This window comes from Dasypus novemcinctus, chromosome 13, assembly GCF_030445035.2.
Source record: "Dasypus novemcinctus isolate mDasNov1 chromosome 13, mDasNov1.1.hap2, whole genome shotgun sequence".
In the NCBI taxonomy this organism is placed as follows: Eukaryota; Metazoa; Chordata; class Mammalia; order Cingulata; family Dasypodidae; genus Dasypus; species Dasypus novemcinctus.
Genome location: NC_080685.1, coordinates 23,096,187 through 23,116,750, shown reverse-complemented (window position 1 = coordinate 23,116,750; position 20,564 = coordinate 23,096,187). Strand labels below are relative to the sequence as shown.

At 46.4% G+C, this 20,564-nt stretch overlaps 1 protein-coding gene across 1 annotated transcript; it reads right to left on the bottom strand.

Moving 5' to 3' along the window:
- Positions 1-240: 240 nt before the first annotated feature.
- Positions 241-20,293, bottom strand: LOC131273153 (NBPF family member NBPF4-like). Its single transcript, XM_058275402.1, has 14 exons — positions 20,284-20,293; positions 19,885-19,987; positions 18,876-19,090; positions 17,425-17,473; positions 16,454-16,629; positions 14,869-14,917; positions 13,898-14,073; positions 12,312-12,360; positions 11,341-11,516; positions 9,756-9,804; positions 8,785-8,960; positions 7,265-7,504; positions 2,158-2,345; positions 241-1,404 (listed from the first exon to the last, which is right to left on the bottom strand). The coding sequence occupies exons 1-14, from the start codon at positions 20,291-20,293 to the stop codon at positions 1,369-1,371; spliced, it is 1,692 nt and encodes a 563-aa protein (XP_058131385.1). The 3' UTR covers positions 241-1,368.
- Between the last annotated feature and the right edge of the window lie 271 nt (positions 20,294-20,564).

Below are 20,564 nucleotides of genomic sequence, written 5' to 3'. Positions count from 1 at the left end.
TAAACATAGCGTATACTATTGTTCCTCAGTAAGAAATAACACACAAACATCACATGCTCAAACAAAAGAAATAACATGGAGAAATGCAGTAATATAATCTAACACATACAGTTAAGAGAGTCTACAGCTCATGAGTTGTAAAAATAAATATAAATAGGGAAAATTATATTTATGATGATATATATCCATATGAAACCAAAAATAATGACCACACTGAATCAAAAATACGTGAGTCCATAGTGATAGTCAAAACAAATTTAATAGTAAGGAAAGGGTTGGGAAAGCTATTTTTTTTTACAGCAGAATAATAGCAATTAAAACAATAGAAGAATGACTAAATTAGGAAATTATCAACCTAGAAACACAAATAGTGTAATTGCCAAGGAGCAGAGATGATCAAAGAAGCTGGGAAATTCAGAGAAATATTATAGAACAGGATATTAACTACTCTCAAAGTACCACTCTCCAGATTACTGCATCATAAAAATAAAATAATATATCTCCACAGTGCAGAGTTCTGCTAGACCCCTCCTTACCCGGGTGACCAGACCTAGGACCACAGTAATGCTGGTGGACGCACTGGACATCATCCCTCTACTGGCACGTGCTAGGAAGCACGCAATCTTTCAGAAATCTTGCCCAAAATGTTAACCTGAATTTAGTCTTGAGCAAAATAATCAAACAACTTCAGAATATAGAACATTCCATGAGAAACCTGACCTGGCCTCTTCAAAAAATTCAACATCACTATGAACTAGGACAACAAAACAGTGAGGACACACTTTTGGTTCAAAAGTACTACAGAGTAAGTTCCTTGGTTGTGAACCAAAAATACATCCACGCCATTGTGTTATTATAGTTGTTTGTGATGTTGATTGTTTGAAGAGGACAAGTAGGTTGTCTTGTTGAATGGAATATATTCTGTAGTTGTCTGATAATTTCCTCCTGATTAAATTCAAGTTAAAATTTTTGAGCAAGACCACAGCATAGTTAATGCTGTGTGCTTCCTAGCAATCCCATCTGCTGTCAAAAGATGTCCAATTGACATGCTGTTTCTTCCACCTGCTCCTTCCTCCAGTTACAAATAGTTGGGGATGGAAAGGAGCAAGGATTAAGGACTCTCATATTTGCCTGTCGAATTTGGCATTGGTCCCGCTAAGTAGTAATCACATTTGAAGATGGAAAGAAGATGATTTTTCCAATCCATATACACTTTTGGACTAAAAATAAGAAGTGGCTGGTAGCTGTGAAATTGATTCCCAGGGATGAATGGCTCCAAGGGTCTGTTTGGACTTCAACTTGGACTGTTGTTTTATACTTTTTTTTTTGGTCAGGTAGAGAAGGTACTTTTCAAAAAAATCATCTCATTCAAATTAGTAGCATCTTTCCAGCAGAACTTAATATCTAAGACAAAAAAGAAAAAAAAAATCAAATGAGATTCCTTGTCAGTGATTGTTGGTAGTTGAGCTGGAGTGACTGCTAAATTGTGAGAGAGATCAGGCTTGTACTGAGATTCTATTGAATTTATGATCCTAAATGGTGGAGCTGTGGAATGGATCAGGGGTAGTGACAGCCTCAGATTAAAGGAAACATGGCCCCCCTTAAAATACAGTCCAGTCTATGGAGGAAGACAGAGATCTGCCCAACCCATACCAGGAACCAGCAATGGTCCTTCTCATCACTGCACAGAGGCCATGTCTGATCCCTACCACTCTTTCCTCAGCTGCCAGTTTTCACCTCTGTCCCCTTTGTGTAGAACAAAATCAGATTTTCACACCTCCAGACTGGGATTGGGTTTAAAATAAAAACAGCAAATTCAGAAACTGACTGCAGTAGGAATGAGAGGGCACATTGCTGGGAAACAGACCCTCCTCAAATTTGAAGTCCCAGGGTTTCCCTGTTATTGTGAGGCAAGGGGAGTGTGATCAGCCGGACAGCAGCTGTGAAACAAAGCAGAGTTCAGAAAATAAACAGGAGATGGAGTTGGCAGGGTGTGGCCTGGACCAACTTCAAGGTAAAAACAGGCAGAACTAGATGAGGTAACACCATCTCTTGGAGCAAATAAGGAAGTAAAACTGCAGTGGGAGAATGAGCAATGATCCCATAGAAAAAGCAAGAAGGAAGACATGCCCCAAAGAACCACAGATGTTTGATTACCTCTGTCTGAGCATGAAGGCCAGGGAATCGGCATGCTAACTTCCTCTTACTGAGCAGCAGTTTTCTTTTCAAAATCTTCTCTTTCAAGGCACTGGTGTCATCAGTGTGGCCAATGACTTGACACCCATGGTTGTTGGCTACCGGATTCTCAAGAGAATCACACTCTACCTTGGGAGAGGTTTTCATGCCTATGGAAGCATCAAAATCCAGTTATGAAAAATAAAAACATGGCTAAACAGGTTCCATTATTTAAAGCCTTACTATGATACATTTTATCAGTCTAAGAGGGGGCATCAAAGAACATAAGTCTCTGGGAACAAACAAGGCCAATAGAAATTCCTGGCCTGGTAGAGGCACTTCAATATTAATTCCTTCTTGATCATTGTTCCATTAAACAATAATATACACAGTGAGAGTATAGACACTTTAGTAATTTCCTTCTTGTTGATCTCTTTTCCATTCAACAATAATAGAGTGCTAGGAGGAAACAGCTCCCAATATTGAATATTAAATAAAAGTTGAGTTACTAAAAAGGAATTGTCCATAGGTGGTGAGGGCAAGGGCAAGGAAATTGCACTGGATGCAGACTGTTATTGGAAATGGAGAGACTGGAGTGAAGTTAACACAATAAAAATATGAAGTAAAACCCCATAGGAAAAAAGAACTGTGGAAGACTTCTGAGTTTCCAGTGGAAGTTAATTCTCTTTATAATGGAGTACTCACAGGCTTCATCTGGATTTAAGGTACTTGCTTAAATACATGATATATGTTATATATAACCCTTGTATAATATATATAGAAAATAAATATCATTACTATGACATAAGATATGAGTGTACATCTATATTTGTGTGTATATATCTAATTGAAAATATGATTAATGAGGATTTTAGTGATATTGAGTATGGCATTCTAATCTCTCTTCTAGTAGTTGGAATTCAAAAAATGTAGAAACAGAAGGAGAGAGAGATGTCAGAGTGGGAAAATGATGACCTGTTAGGGACCAGATAGAAATCACAGGGTGGAGGAGAGGGAGAATAAAACTAAGAGTCCTACCTACAATGACTCTTTCTGCAAATGCTGGCATTTGGTCTGATTTCATGACATGGCCTGGGTGGGAAGTGAGTAGGAGAAAGCACAACCTAGCTGGTGGCCTTGAGTCTTGTTTGCTGTTGTGGGAAATCAAGAAGGAAAGGAGGGGCTAAAGGGAAGAGAAGATAACATCAAACACTTGAAGATAAAATAGCACTTGTGAGGACTGTGGGAAGATGGAGACAGACTAACAGGCAGAGCTGGGTGCACTCAAAAAACAATGGAGAAAGAACAAAAAGTGGTCTGAGGGACCTGCTTTGAGAGTCACTAGTCCAGGACAGTGTTTCACAACTCTCAGGAGGGTGCAGAATAGAGAAAAGCAAAAATAAGAAACATGAGTTACCAAGCCCCCCTAGCAGCCAGGAAGGGCTCCGCTCCCCCACCCCCAAGATATTACATTCAGGTAAAACCCCTGTCTCAATGTAGCCAAATGAGATCGGAACAGACACTGTCCTTCCTGTCAGCTGTTTCAAGAGAAAAGGAACCTGCATGGTTTTTTCCTGTGGATTTGGCCAAAGAATCCACTTAGAATCTCTAATCTGGATTCAACACAGGAACACACAAAGCCAGGACTGAAATACCTCTATGGAAAAATGTATTGGCCAGCACCATCTCTTGGCCTGTCTGGAAACAGTATAAACAAAAACTGTTCTTGCTCTCTGTATCCATCCCCTGGGAGAAAATCTATTCCCCAAATGTGAGGTCCTGACCCAATTTTGAAAACTTATGATGGGCAATTTTTAAAGACTGAGAATAAGTTGAACCAAAGACCTAAGAAGAACTGTGGGAAAACTAGGCAAGAGAAAGAAATTAGCCATCAGATTAAACACAACACTATACTCAGATGCCTACATATCAGCAAAAAATTATAAGCCATACTAGGAAAAAGGAAGAATGGCCCAGCCAAAAGAAGAACCAAATAGTGAAAGGTATACAGGATTTAAGACAATCTGTGATAAACACACAACTCTTGTAAATCATTTCAAAAAGTTAAAGGAAAACAGGATGAAAGAAACAAGGATCTTAAGAAGACACTGAGAGAGAATAAAGTATATAAAAGCCTGCAAAGAAAAAATAACATGCCTTATGGAAATAAAAGACCCAGTGGATGAGATTAAAAATATATTAGAGGCACCTAAGAGCAGATTTGAATTGCTTGAAGGCACAATTAGTGTTTTCAAAGACAAGATCTGAAATGGAAAAAGAAAGGAGAATAGAAGAGAATAGAAAAAATGGAAGAGTCTCAGACAATTGAATGGCAAAGCAAAATGCACAAACATTCACATTATTGATGCCCCAGAAGAAGAGAACGCAAAAAGGGAAGTAAGATCATTTTAGAATATAACTGAGAACACCCCAACACTTATGAAAGATATAAAAATCAACATCCAAGAAGGACAATGCACCCCAAAAAGAATAAATCATCATAGGCCTGCCCGAGACACCTACTATTCAGAATGACAAATATCAGAGATAAAGAGAAGATCCTGAAAGGACAAGACAAAAGCAAAGAATCAGACACAAGGGAAAATTGACCTCTCATCAGAAGCCATGGTAGAGAGACGAAAGTGGTATGATGTATTTAAGGTCCCGAAAGTGAAAAACTGCCAGCCAAACATTCTGTATCCAGCAAAAATGTCCTTCAAATATGAGGTTGAGTTCAAAGCCTTCATAGACAGACAAAACCTGACGGAACATGTTACCAAGGGACCAGATTTGCAAAGTATATTCAAGGGGGTGCTGCAGCCTATAGGAAAAAAAACTAGGATAAGAAATTTGGAGAAGAGTTTAGAAAGGAAGACTATCAGGAAGGGTAAACCAAAGGGTAAGAAGACAAAAATAGAAAAACATAACAAGAGAAAGGTGAAGGACAAAAGGGATGAGGCAAAACAAAGTTTTCAAGTAGTCCTTCACATCTATCCAATGAACCCTGAAATATGGAAAGAACACTCCAGGAGTAGCAGAAAGTGGCAGAGAGGATTAAACTGAGTGAAACAGCAGCAGAAGTACGATTTCTCACCAAAGTCAAATCCTGAATATGACTTTGAAAGTGATGAAATTGTTGCTGTCTCTGCATCTGTTGCTGAGAAACCAAAGATGGCTTTAACAAGTAAAAGAACGGTTATTGTGTCTGCTTCTGGGACTGTAGAGACCGTAACTGAGAAGGAAGATGGTGCTCCAACACCAGATGATTCTGTTTTCATCAAAGCTTGATGAAGGAAAATGCATAGCATGAATTATTTGAATCTGTCTTTCATGATTATCATTTAAAATTTTAGAAACAGGGACATTTGTTCTGGAGAAACAGGGCAAAAGTCCTGTTTGTTAGATGAGTTTTCCAGATGAAGCATATCAATCTAAATGGTAGCATTATTGTACAATATTTGGACAATTCTTTGTTAAGTAATGGCTTATATTTAAGATTAGAATTCTGAGAAAAATGTTTTTGATGTATGAATTTAATCCAAATATATGGATGAATATATTTTGAAGATGCAACTTGAAAGGCAAATTCCTGAACAGTAATAGCTAGGTCAGTGTTATTAAAATGTTGAATCACTGACTTTTGCTTTATGAGAAAGGAAATGAGTGATTGCCTTCTCTCCTAGGAATATACTGCTCTTACCGTTCACTCTGGGTCCCTGGCTTCTGTAGAGTATGTTACAAGGCTTTATGTTTTTTATATGTATTTTCATTCAAAGTTGTGGTTTTGTTATATGTGCAATCTTTGAAAATTCAGCCAAAAAGACATCCAAATGTGAATATTCTCTAAATTTTGATTTGTGCTTAAGTTTTTGTCTATAAAGAAGTTATAACAAACGGGGGAGAGTGTTAAGTACATGGGAATCCCCTATATTTTCTATGTGACTTTTTTGTAACCTAAAACTTCTTTCAAGCTTATAAAAGGAATAAAATAAGATACTGGAGGAAAAAAAAAAAAAAAAGAAGTTATAACAATGGAAGTAGCCTCCTCCAGTATTTGTCAGATGTGTGAAGTAGTGATAACTGTCACAATGATGAGTTTTTAGATGATTACTCTATGTAGGTTAGTCCTAAACAAATGTGAATTTTTAATGAGCTTTTCATGTAACTTTTTTGTAATCTAAAAATTATTTTAAAAATAAAGTTTACTGTCCTTCTTTTAAAAAGAGCACTTGTGAGGATGGTCTGTTCCTCATTTCAGAGAGGAGGGCATCCTTGTACAGCTGAGCACCTAGTGATTAACATAGCACAGATAAAGTAGATGTGATGTGCTGAAAGCTGAGCACCACAATTATTGGAGAAAAAGTAGATCCTGATGTGAAAAAAACTGAAGGCATGGCCACCAAAAGTGAGGGGGAAATGAATATTTAAATGGAGTACCATAAAATAAGCTGTTTTGCATACTTTACTTTATGAAAGTATCTTAAAAAAAAATAAAGGTGTGGGGGTGAACAGTGAGCAGAAAAAGAAGCTTGATTTATCAGAAGACTGAATTGTGTGTCCAGGATTTACACCTATACACAATGTGTGAAACAGGAGAAATTCACTTGATGAGGGAAGATAAGAGAAGAGGAAGACAACTGGCAAACAGCCTTCTGAGATGCAGGGAAGGGAGGGTCTCGACCAAAAAAATGTTACTTCAGATGTGAAAATAAGGGACCAGAGAAATACAACGCTAATATTACATACTCCTGCCATTTACTGAACAATTTTTATTAAAGAATGCATTGTGAAATATTATCTTGCTTAATGCTCCTATAGGAGGTGGATATTATTTTTCTGGTTTCACGGATGATGAAACTGAGATGAAAGGACCTAAAACATGAGTAACTTGGACAAGTACAAACGCTGGTAAATGGCCAGGCCATATCTGATCCTTAAATCCAATGAACTTACTGAACTTGCAGTTTTAGAGAATCATGGGATTCAATGAGAGCTTAAGCAAGCAAGGGAGAGGTCCCATTCTTTTACCCAGATCACTTTAATGAAGTACAGGATGACTAGAGTGTCCTATTCTTCTCTTATTTCCTACCTTGCACAGATGACCATTTGTTTGCAGGCTCATTATTGGCTGTGAAGCTCCAGATGGTGGAGAAAGGGCTGAACCTAGCTCTGTAATCCCCACTATCCCACTGGCGCTGCAGCTGCAATTGGAGGCAGTTGTTAACCAAAGGGCTTGGCGTCAGCTGCAGCTGCAAGCCTTGCATATACGAGATGGGATGGCTCATGTGTCCAATCAGGGGGCCTGGGTGGTAGGCATCACAGCAGGGAGCTGAAAGCAGAAGAGGTATTTAGGATAATCAGTTTAAGTTCTTGCTCTGATAAACTCTCTCCAGAACACCCTTCTTTTTCCTCCCAGTGACAGCACCCTGATCCTCAATATCTAGGCAAAAATTACAGGCACCACTGTGTGAAGATGTCACCTTTCATATGGTGCCAGGGGATACCCAGATGAAAATTAGTGCCACTAAGAGGACAGTATCCACTGGCATGCATGGGGATGTGTGTGCAAATGAATGCCACAGTCACAGCCCATGCTGGTGAAGCTTATGGTCTGGCACTCAGGTGATATCGCTCCAAGTACAAACCAACTTAGAAAAGAGACAGACTGGTGCAGATCTGAGGAACAAAGAGGGTAGACATGCTCCAAAATTAGAGTCAAGAGGGCTGACTCCTTGGACAGCAATTATGTGCTCAAGGCACCCATTTCAGGGAAGAAGATTCACAAGAATAATTCAGGGGAACTGAAATGTCCCATTTTAAAGAGGCAGCTCTTGGAGACACCTGCATGCATGTGTTGCCCTTGTGCCTGTGATTCAATTGATCCTTTCATTCTACGACCCTGCCAGTTTCCTCTCCCCTCCATTACCCAGAGATGGCTGGGGTGACAGGCATGAGACGGGAGATGAGGAAAAGTGTGAAGATAGTTGACTCTGCTATCTGTGGTTAAATCTCTTCTAGAGGCAGTTTCAAAAGGAGATGGTTTGACAGGGGCATCTACACGGCCACGTGTCTCAGCCTAGACAGAAGTACGGGGCACAAAGAAATTACAGACTCCCTGAGGTCCAGTAGGAGACTTTTCTCTATCATAAGTGTTCCCTATAGGTCTGATCTAAAAGAGAGAGGACTTCGAAATCATTATATTTGAAGGCCAGTATACTGGGAAGTTCCTGGGAGCTAAGGAGTACATGGCAACAGGAAGGAGTCAAAGAGCTTGGGTACATAATGGATAGGATCACACACACAAAAAAGAGGGTTGAAGAGTCGGACTTGGATTCTTCACACTCTCCATCAGAGCTGCCTTGGAAGCTCCATGCACCACTTCTAGTGAATTGAAGATGAATTCAAACTAGGATGAATGAAAAAAGCCTTGACACATCAGAGGCCTGAGATTATGATTTGATGACAGACATATTTTATAATCAAGTTTAGTCTCTAAAAGGAAAGTGAAGACAAAGTATACCAAAGCTGAGACGAGAATGGGGAGAAGAAGAATGAAAAGCCTTCTGAGAGTCCGGTGGAAGTTAACTCTCTTCCAAACGCTGTACTCACGGGCTTCGTCCACAGCCAAGTCAAGTTTGTAGTCATCGAACAGGAAGCCGCCGCTGCGGCCAGGCCCGAGGGAACCAGGCAGGTCAGGAAGACTCGAGGGAGCCAGGTAACGCTCATCCACGGTGTCCCGAAGGACTTCCTTCACCGTCTCTGCCTCTTGCTCTGGACGGTAGAACCTGGTGGAGTTGACGAGAGAGACTTGAAACCCAGAAGATGACCTAGCACAGGACCACCAGGTCCTGACAGGAGGCTTGAGAGAGAGGTCAGAGCAGGCAGAGGCTAGGGCCACTCGACATGGAAGCAAGCCACCCTGCTGGGACGAGGGCAAGTCGCGGTGCCCTTTGGGCAGGAGAGAGCGAGAGGTAGGTGACGAGTCACCTGTACACAGGCCAGAGACTGCCTGACGGAGGGGGCTCGGCTCCCTCTGTAAGGCACATAGCCAGGATGGCACAGAGCACCCCGGGAGAACTCGGAGAGGGACTTCGATTGTCGTTGTTTCACGTGCAGAGGCCTAAGGAGTCCTTGTCCCTGAGGCACTGCCGTTTTTTTTTCTCAGACCAATGCCTCCTACGTCTCTTTCTCGGAGCGTTTTCACATGTACGATACCTCTTCTGCACTTACATTCTTTTCTACGAGCAATCTGCCGAAACCTAAGTCAAAGAGGGCTGCAGGCAGACATACATCTCAGCGTGCTGTGACCCACCCAGGGGAGGACAGGTGGTTTCTGTGAGTGTAGACACTCCCTGAGGCCAGTTATACTAGTTCACCTGAGGTCCGACTGGCTACTCCAGGACCGTGAGGAGAAGAGAAGCCTTACGTGAGAGAAGGGCGTCATCCCCGGTGAAGGGAATGGAATCAGTTCCGCACGCGCTAGAACCTGGGGCTACTCTAGACCTCTCTGCCTGTTCCTTCTGGGAGGTACTGTCCAAGTTTTTCCTGCTAATGGCCCTCGCCTGATCATTGGCTCTTACCTGGCCTCCAGCGGCAGTTCTTCTTCACCCGCCGCAGCCTCGGGACTTTCTGCAAAGAAATGAACGAATGCCCGGTCATACAGGGAACTGCTTGAGTTTCGCTTATTATCAAGACAGTAGCCTAAAGTGATCATGGAAACCCAATTATTTTTGGATGAGTTCAAGGGACACTAAGAGCATCTGACGGAAAGCCCCCCCCCTAGTTTGTATTTCACGAAAATCGACGGGCTTGCATTTCTAACCCTTCAGGCCAAACCTTCCCCATCTGGATCCTTGTCGTGCCGTGCTCCGTATCCAATGGGGCAAATGTTAAACATGTTCTTTAACCATGCCTTGGAGCTCTCCCAGCTGTGCCTGCCATCCTGCCGTGAATCTCCTGGGCAAACACAGCCCCTCCACGGCCATCGGGGCTCTAACACAGACCCATTCCTTTCTGGACGGCACGGAAAAGTCACCCTGACACACCTCTCCCTACGCACTGGGCCTTCCGAGAGACTTATCGATCGGCTTCTACTGTGTTCACACGGGAAACATTCACTATGGGGAGTGCTCCAGGGTTAACCACATCGAGCTACGGCATCCGGCACCTAAACCGAGGCCAAATCGAGGCTATATCTGCTTTTCTGACCTGGACTCAGGATGATTACACTTTTCCTTCTATCACAACCATGTGACACGAGCTGTGCCAAATTGCACTTGTGGAAACCCAAATCCATGATTATAACTCAACCCCTTGCCCTCAGGAAGAAAGGATGGGGGAAAATCCTCAAGGTCCTCATCCCCGATTTGGGCAGAGGTAAACATCTCTTGTCTTCCCAGAGTTCCTAAGGAACTGGACGCAGTGCTGTCTACAAGTTTTGCTGCAAGACGTAGGCTTTGCCCAGCGAGACCTCCTGATTGCTCTTGGCCTAGACGAGCGTCTCCTGTTACTAGCCTGATGGTTGGACTCTACAAACGTTCAGAAGGGAAAAACCGGGCTGGAGTTTCATAGACGATACGATCTGGGACCATTCGCGGGCTTGGGGACAAGGTCTGTGTCACAAGGTCTGTGTCACAGCCACGGGATTTACACTGGGACACTTCTGGGCCAGGAGAGACTGGGGCCTAGAGCCCAGGACTCAACGTAAGCAACACCCCCAGAAGTAGAGCCAAGAGATGGCCAACCTCCTTCCCTAGCCATAGGTTGTCCGGGGATATTGTTGCCAGGGGAAGGCGGGCAAAAGCATTTCAGGGGAGACAAGGTGGCCCGCCTTTTCTGAGAGGACCTCCCGCGGGCCAGGGCTGTACACGCGAGGCAGTGGTCACTCAGAGTCGGCCCTGGCCGCTTCCTCCTCCACGCCCAGGGCTGCCTTGTGAGCTACACCCACCGCGGGCCCGCAAGGTGAGGCGGGAGCGTGCAGATGCCCGACTCAACCCATGTCTGAGTTTCACGTTTGTTCCTAGAGACTATTTTCAAATCGACATGGGTCTACAGGGATTATGTGCAAAGACGCCTCTCAGCCGAGACAGAAATGGCGAGCCCAAAGAAGGAGAAGCCTTCTGAGAGTCCGGTGGAAGTTAACTCTCTTCCAAACGGTGTACTCACGGGCTTCGTCCACAGCCAAGTCAAGTTTGTAGTCATCGAACAGGAAGCCGCCGCTGCGGCCAGGCCCGAGGGAACCAGGCAGGTCAGGAAGACTCGAGGGAGCCAGGTAACGCTCATCCACGGTGTCCCGAAGGACTTCCTTCACCGTCTCTGCCTCTTGCTCTGGACGGTAGAACCTGGTGGAGTTGACGAGAGAGACTTGAAACCCAGAAGATGACCTAGCACAGGACCACCAGGTCCTGACAGGAGGCTTGAGAGAGAGGTCAGAGCAGGCAGAGGCTAGGGCCACTCGACATGGAAGCAAGCCACCCTGCTGGGACGAGGGCAAGTCGCGGTGCCCTTTGGGCAGGAGAGAGCGAGAGGTAGGTGACGAGTCACCTGTACACAGGCCAGAGACTGCCTGACGGAGGGGGCTCGGCTCCCTCTGTAAGGCACATAGCCAGGATGGCACAGAGCACCCCGGGAGAACTCGGAGAGGGACTTCGATTGTCGTTGTTTCACGTGCAGAGGCCTAAGGAGTACTTGTCCCTGAGGCACTGCCGTTTTTTTTTCTCAGACCAATGCCTCCTACGTCTCTTTCTCGGAGCGTTTTCACATGTACGATACCTCTTCTGCACTTACATTCTTTTCTACGAGCAATCTGCCGAAACCTAAGTCAAAGAGGGCTGCAGGCAGACATACATCTCAGCGTGCTGTGACCCACCCAGGGGAGGACAGGTGGTTCCTGTGAGTGTAGACACTCCCTGAGGCCAGTTATACTAGTTCACCTGAGGTCCGACTGGCTACTCCAGGACCGTGAGGAGAAGAGAAGCCTTACGTGAGAGAAGGGCGTCATCCCCGGTGAAGGGAATGGAATCAGTTCCGCACGCGCTAGAACCTGGGGCTACTCTAGACCTCTCTGCCTGTTCCTTCTGGGAGGTACTGTCCAAGTTTTTCCTGCTAATGGCCCTCGCCTGATCATTGGCTCTTACCTGGCCTCCAGCGGCAGTTCTTCTTCACCCGCCGCAGCCTCGGGACTTTCTGCAAAGAAATGAACGAATGCCCGGTCATACAGGGAACTGCTTGAGTTTCGCTTATTATCAAGACAGTAGCCTAAAGTGATCATGGAAACCCAATTATTTTTGGATGAGTTCAAGGGACACTAAGAGCATCTGACGGAAAGCCCCCCCCCCTAGTTTGTATTTCACGAAAATCGACGGGCTTGCATTTCTAACCCTTCAGGCCAAACCTTCCCCATCTGGATCCTTGTCGTGCCGTGCTCCGTATCCAATGGGGCAAATGTTAAACATGTTCTTTAACCATGCCTTGGAGCTCTCCCAGCTGTGCCTGCCATCCTGCCGTGAATCTCCTGGGCAAACACAGCCCCTCCACGGCCATCGGGGCTCTAACACAGACCCATTCCTTTCTGGACGGCACGGAAAAGTCACCCTGACACACCTCTCCCTACGCACTGGGCCTTCCGAGAGACTTATCGATCGGCTTCTACTGTGTTCACACGGGAAACATTCACTATGGGGAGTGCTCCAGGGTTAACCACATCGAGCTACGGCATCCGGCACCTAAACCGAGGCCAAATCGAGGCTATATCTGCTTTTCTGACCTGGACTCAGGATGATTACACTTTTCCTTCTATCACAACCATGTGACACGAGCTGTGCCAAATTGCACTTGTGGAAACCCAAATCCATGATTATAACTCAACCCCTTGCCCTCAGGAAGAAAGGATGGGGGAAAATCCTCAAGGTCCTCATCCCCGATTTGGGCAGAGGTAAACATCTCTTGTCTTCCCAGAGTTCCTAAGGAACTGGACGCAGTGCTGTCTACAAGTTTTGCTGCAAGACGTAGGCTTTGCCCAGCGAGACCTCCTGATTGCTCTTGGCCTAGACGAGCGTCTCCTGTTACTAGCCTGATGGTTGGACTCTACAAACGTTCAGAAGGGAAAAACCGGGCTGGAGTTTCATAGACGATACGATCTGGGACCATTCGCGGGCTTGGGGACAAGGTCTGTGTCACAAGGTCTGTGTCACAGCCACGGGATTTACACTGGGACACTTCTGGGCCAGGAGAGACTGGGGCCTAGAGCCCAGGACTCAACGTAAGCAACACCCCCAGAAGTAGAGCCAAGAGACGGCCAACCTCCTTCCCTAGCCATAGGTTGTCCGGGGATATTGTTGCCAGGGGAAGGCGGGCAAAAGCATTTCAGGGGAGACAAGGTGGCCCGCCTTTTCTGAGAGGACCTCCCGCGGGCCAGGGCTGTACACGCGAGGCAGTGGTCACTCAGAGTCGGCCCTGGCCGCTTCCTCCTCCACGCCCAGGGCTGCCTTGTGAGCTACACCCACCGCGGGCCCGCAAGGTGAGGCGGGAGCGTGCAGATGCCCGACTCAACCCATGTCTGAGTTTCACGTTTGTTCCTAGAGACTATTTTCAAATCGACATGGGTCTACAGGGATTATGTGCAAAGACGCCTCTCAGCCGAGACAGAAATGGCGAGCCCAAAGAAGGAGAAGCCTTCTGAGAGTCCGGTGGAAGTTAACTCTCTTCCAAACGGTGTACTCACGGGCTTCGTCCACAGCCAAGTCAAGTTTGTAGTCATCGAACAGGAAGCCGCCGCTGCGGCCAGGCCCGAGGGAACCAGGCAGGTCAGGAAGACTCGAGGGAGCCAGGTAACGCTCATCCACGGTGTCCCGAAGGACTTCCTTCACCGTCTCTGCCTCTTGCTCTGGACGGTAGAACCTGGTGGAGTTGACGAGAGAGACTTGAAACCCAGAAGATGACCTAGCACAGGACCACCAGGTCCTGACAGGAGGCTTGAGAGAGAGGTCAGAGCAGGCAGAGGCTAGGGCCACTCGACATGGAAGCAAGCCACCCTGCTGGGACGAGGGCAAGTCGCGGTGCCCTTTGGGCAGGAGAGAGCGAGAGGTAGGTGACGAGTCACCTGTACACAGGCCAGAGACTGCCTGACGGAGGGGGCTCGGCTCCCTCTGTAAGGCACATAGCCAGGATGGCACAGAGCACCCCGGGAGAACTCGGAGAGGGACTTCGATTGTCGTTGTTTCACGTGCAGAGGCCTAAGGAGTACTTGTCCCTGAGGCACTGCCGTTTTTTTTTCTCAGACCAATGCCTCCTACGTCTCTTTCTCGGAGCGTTTTCACATGTACGATACCTCTTCTGCACTTACATTCTTTTCTACGAGCAATCTGCCGAAACCTAAGTCAAAGAGGGCTGCAGGCAGACATACATCTCAGCGTGCTGTGACCCACCCAGGGGAGGACAGGTGGTTCCTGTGAGTGTAGACACTCCCTGAGGCCAGTTATACTAGTTCACCTGAGGTCCGACTGGCTACTCCAGGACCGTGAGGAGAAGAGAAGCCTTACGTGAGAGAAGGGCGTCATCCCCGGTGAAGGGAATGGAATCAGTTCCGCACGCGCTAGAACCTGGGGCTACTCTAGACCTCTCTGCCTGTTCCTTCTGGGAGGTACTGTCCAAGTTTTTCCTGCTAATGGCCCTCGCCTGATCATTGGCTCTTACCTGGCCTCCAGCGGCAGTTCTTCTTCACCCGCCGCAGCCTCGGGACTTTCTGCAAAGAAATGAACGAATGCCCGGTCATACAGGGAACTGCTTGAGTTTCGCTTATTATCAAGACAGTAGCCTAAAGTGATCATGGAAACCCAATTATTTTTGGATGAGTTCAAGGGACACTAAGAGCATCTGACGGAAAGCCCCCCCCTAGTTTGTATTTCACGAAAATCGACGGGCTTGCATTTCTATCCCTTCAGGCCAAACCTTCCCCATCTGGATCCTTGTCGTGCCGTGCTCCGTATCCAATGGGGCAAATGTTAAACATGTTCTTTAACCATGCCTTGGAGCTCTCCCAGCTGTGCCTGCCATCCTGCCGTGAATCTCCTGGGCAAACACAGCCCCTCCACGGCCATCGGGGCTCTAACACAGACCCATTCCTTTCTGGACGGCACGGAAAAGTCACCCTGACACACCTCTCCCTACGCACTGGGCCTTCCGAGAGACTTATCGATCGGCTTCTACTGTGTTCACACGGGAAACATTCACTATGGGGAGTGCTCCAGGGTTAACCACATCGAGCTACGGCATCCGGCACCTAAACCGAGGCCAAATCGAGGCTATATCTGCTTTTCTGACCTGGACTCAGGATGATTACACTTTTCCTTCTATCACAACCATGTGACACGAGCTGTGCCAAATTGCACTTGTGGAAACCCAAATCCATGATTATAACTCAACCCCTTGCCCTCAGGAAGAAAGGATGGGGGGAAATCCTCAAGGTCCTCATCCCCGATTTGGGCAGAGGTAAACACCTCTTGTCTTCCCAGAGTTCCTAAGGAACTGGACGCAGTGCTGTCTACAAGTTTTGCTGCAAGACGTAGGCTTTGCCCAGCGAGACCTCCTGATTGCTCTTGGCCTAGACGAGCGTCTCCTGTTACTAGCCTGATGGTTGGACTCTACAAACGTTCAGAAGGGAAAAACCGGGCTGGAGTTTCATAGACGATACGATCTGGGACCATTCGCGGGCTTGGGGACAAGGTCTGTGTCACAAGGTCTGTGTCACAGCCACGGGATTTACACTGGGACACTTCTGGGCCAGGAGAGACTGGGGCCTAAGAGCCCAGGACTCAACGTAAGCAACACCCCCAGAAGTAGAGCCAAGAGACGGCCAACCTCCTTCCCTAGCCATAGGTTGTCCGGGGATATTGTTGCCAGGGGAAGGCGGGCAAAAGCATTTCAGGGGAGACAAGGTGGCCCGCCTTTTCTGAGAGGACCTCCCGCGGGCCAGGGCTGTACACGCGAGGCAGTGGTCACTCAGAGTCGGCCCTGGCCGCTTCCTCCTCCACGCCCAGGGCTGCCTTGTGAGCTACACCCACCGCGGGCCCGCAAGGTGAGGCGGGAGCGTGCAGATGCCCGACTCAACCCATGTCTGAGTTTCACGTTTGTTCCTAGAGACTATTTTCAAATCGACATGGGTCTACAGGGATTATGTGCAAAGACGCCTCTCAGCCGAGACAAAAATGGCGAGCCCAAAGAAGGAGAAGCCTTCTGAGAGTCCGGTGGAAGTTAACTCTCTTCCAAACGGTGTACTCACGGGCTTCGTCCACAGCCAAGTCAAGTTTGTAGTCATCGAACAGGAAGCCGCCGCTGCGGCCAGGCCCGAGGGAACCAGGCAGGTCAGGAAGACTCGAGGGAGCCAGGTAACGCTCATCCACGGTGTCCCGAAGGACTTCCTTCACCGTCTCTGCCTCTTGCTCTGGACGGTAGAACCTGGTGGAGTTGACGAGAGAGACTTGAAACCCAGAAGATGACCTAGCACAGGACCACCAGGTCCTGACAGGAGGCTTGAGAGAGAGGTCAGAGCAGGCAGAGGCTAGGGCCACTCGACATGGAAGCAAGCCACCCTGCTGGGACGAGGGCAAGTCGCGGTGCCCTTTGGGCAGGAGAGAGCGAGAGGTAGGTGACGAGTCACCTGTACACAGGCCAGAGACTGCCTGACGGAGGGGGCTCGGCTCCCTCTGTAAGGCACATAGCCAGGATGGCACAGAGCACCCCGGGAGAACTCGGAGAGGGACTTCGATTGTTGTTGTTTCACGTGCAGAGGCCTAAGGAGTACTTGTCCCTGAGGCACTGCCGTTTTTTTTTCTCAGACCAATGCCTCCTACGTCTCTTTCTCGGAGCGTTTTCACATGTACGATACCTCTTCTGCACTTACATTCTTTTCTACGAGCAATCTGCCGAAACCTAAGTCAAAGAGGGCTGCAGGCAGACATACATCTCAGCGTGCTGTGACCCACCCAGGGGAGGACAGGTGGTTCCTGTGAGTGTAGACACTCCCTGAGGCCAGTTATACTAGTTCACCTGAGGTCCGACTGGCTACTCCAGGACCGTGAGGAGAAGAGAAGCCTTACGTGAGAGAAGGGCGTCATCCCCGGTGAAGGGAATGGAATCAGTTCCGCACGCGCTAGAACCTGGGGCTACTCTAGACCTCTCTGCCTGTTCCTTCTGGGAGGTACTGTCCAAGTTTTTCCTGCTAATGGCCCTCGCCTGATCATTGGCTCTTACCTGGCCTCCAGCGGCAGTTCTTCTTCACCCGCCGCAGCCTCGGGACTTTCTGCAAAGAAATGAACGAATGCCTGGTCATACAGGGAACTGCTTGAGTTTCGCTTATTATCAAGACAGTAGCCTAAAGTGATCATGGAAACCCAATTATTTTTGGATGAGTTCAAGGGACACTAAGAGCATCTGACGGAAAGCCCCCCTAATTTGTATTTCAAGAAAGTTCATTCGGTGGATTTCTAATCCTATTGGTAATATATTCCTATTCTGTACCATTATCATCCTGTGAGTATCTCTAATAGGACAAATATTTAAGTTTCTTTTTTTCACAAATGATTTGAACTTCCCAGCTAATCTCCATTCTCTGATATTGATGTTTTCTAGACACAGTAGCTCTATGACCCCTCAGAGGTCTAACCCTGACCCCCTTCTGTCTTTATTGTATGGAAAAATCATCCTGCTTCACTTACCTCTACACATTTGATTCTTCATGGGGACTAGATATGTGCTTCTACTGTGTTAATACAAGAAATTCATTATGGACAGCATTTCATATAAACTACCCTATGCTACTACTTCAAGTACGTACACTCACACAAAACACAGGGTCTTTATACTATTTTGAAGTGAATTCATAAATATTACATTTTTCCTAATACCATAATTGTGAAACACATTTGGCTTCTTTTTTTTTTTTTTAAAGATTTATTTATTTATTTAATTCCCCCCCCCCTCCCCTGGTTGTCTGTTCTTGGTGTCTATTTGCTGCATCTTGTTTCTTGGTCCGCTTCTGTTGTCGTCAGCGGCACGGGAGGTTGCACTTTCTTTTCACGCTGGGCGGCTTTCCTCACGGGAGCACTCCTTGCGTGTGGGGCTCCCCCACGCGGGGGACACCCTTGCGTGGCACGGCACTCCTTGCGCGCATCAGCGCTGCGCATGGCCAGCTCCACACGGGTCAAGGAGGCCCGGGGTTTGAACCGCGGACCTCCCATATGGTAGACGGATGCCCTAACCACTGGGCCAAAGTGCGTTTCCCACACTTGGATTCTTATTGCTGGTTTTGAAACCCAAATTCCTGAATGAGAAATCAAACCCTGATGCCTACATAGAAAGGATGGGTAATGTTTCATATCTACCCCAGAGTTCCTTCAGTCTCACAATACCTCTTCTCACCACCTTACTTTGGTCAATTAAACTTCTTTGGGTGCTCTTACTTCCCAAAAAGCCATATTCTATTGAGTAATGAAGGAGACATAATTAATAATGTGACCTCCAACCTAGTTATTTATTTTCTGACCTTGTATGCAGGCAATCCTGATTGCTTTGTGGCCACAAATGCCCCCTGTGAAGGTAGAGAGCAGATACAGTTGTCCTTTCCAGAGGTGGGGAGATGTGGCTCTCTTTTGACCCTGGCAATCAGAGCAACTCTGGGTCCTCAGGGCCTGTGGCCAACTTACCTGACTGGAGCTTGTGGTAGAGGCACTCTGCCAGCTTGCCTCCTTGATCCAGTTTCTTTCTAAAGCTCAGCCACTGGGAGCTGTCAGGTTCATTGTTGGTGAGTAGGTCTCTGAAGAGCTGATGGAGCATGTAAGAGACATCTCTCCCTACTTGCAGTTTCTGCCTCATCTGGAGCAGCTCTTGCAGGTGATCATGAATTGGGGAAATGTGTTTCCTATGATGGGACATGAGAGAAAGTTTAAAAATGCAAAGGCGTGAATAATTCTTTCTTTGTTTGTTTGCTTATTGTTTTTTAGACAGTATCAGGGATCAAACCAGGCACGTCACACTTGGAAAGTAGGCGCTCAACCACTTGAACTACATTTGTTCCCCTGAATGACTGGTTTTAATGATTTAAAAGACTTCTTTGAGAATATCCCAAAACCTTTCCACAAAAATTCTATCTCACATTTGGTGAAATGTGTCTTACAAAGAGAATGAAATGTTTTAAAAAACAAAAAACAGAAAAATGGCCTCCTTATCAGAGCCTCTCCTAAAAGATTCTGTGAAAAATCCCTAGCCCCACAACCCACTTCATTCTTCTGGAAAAAAAAAACAGGTGGTTTTTGACTCTGCTTCTGAAGGATTCCCCTTGATATCTTCTCTCCTCAGACAAGCCCATTTCATGATTTGACAAAGAGTGTATTATGCAGAGAGGGGACAGAGAGCCAGACAGACTGGTGGGAGAAGTACAGCTGGTGTGAACTGGAGAGATGAAAAGACAAAAGGAAGGGTTAAGAAAACATTATTTTCAATCAAAAGAAGACAAGCCATGATCAGTCAGAAGTAAAGGGAAAAGAAAGGGTCTGCGTAAGAAATGTAGTCCATATTTTACGATACAGCTATTTAATTTTTGGATATATATCTGGCCAATCTGTACTTGGATTGTAAATTTCTGCCCTTGCCCTTGCTCTATTTTTCTCAGCTGAGCTGCCCCATGGCAGAGCTTTATCCACCTTCCCTCCTTACCTGAGCCTCACAGCAGATGCAGGCTTCTCTGCCAGCTCCTCCTCCTCAAACTGCAGCTTCTCCCCCAGCACAGATTCCAGGATGTCTTTATATTGTCCAGGCTCTGAGAAAAGAGAGACATGACTGCCTCAGTGGAAGCTGGACATGCTGCCTTCAAGGGAGGAGGTAGGGTCCATTCCTTAGTCAAAAATAACCCAAGTGTGAGACTCAAAGCTGGGATTTCTATTTTTTTATTCTTCAATCTCCAGCTACATGGCATGATCCCTGACCATTTTAGAGATGAGAAATGAAAATCTAGCCCATGGAAACAGAGTAACTGGAAAAGGCTGATTCAACTGCAATGAATCAAGCCAAATTCATGTTCCCTCAGGTCTCATGGTGAATCCCGGGCCCCTTTACCAAGGCTCATCACCTCTTAGGTAGAGCGAGAAGCAGAGAGCTAAAGGAGAGAATTGTGGCAGACTGGGAAGGCCCCCAAAGACTATCAGTTTTGTTCTACTGTGAGTTTCAAGAATTTCAAAGATTACACAGATAATATACATTATCTAGAAACTATTATGTAAACTATAACGCTCAAGACCCATAAGTGCCTAGAACAAAGGAGACCAAACACTAGTACATTTGCTTTCAATTGCAAGTAGAAGAAATAATAATAAAATATTATACACTACACCTGGCTC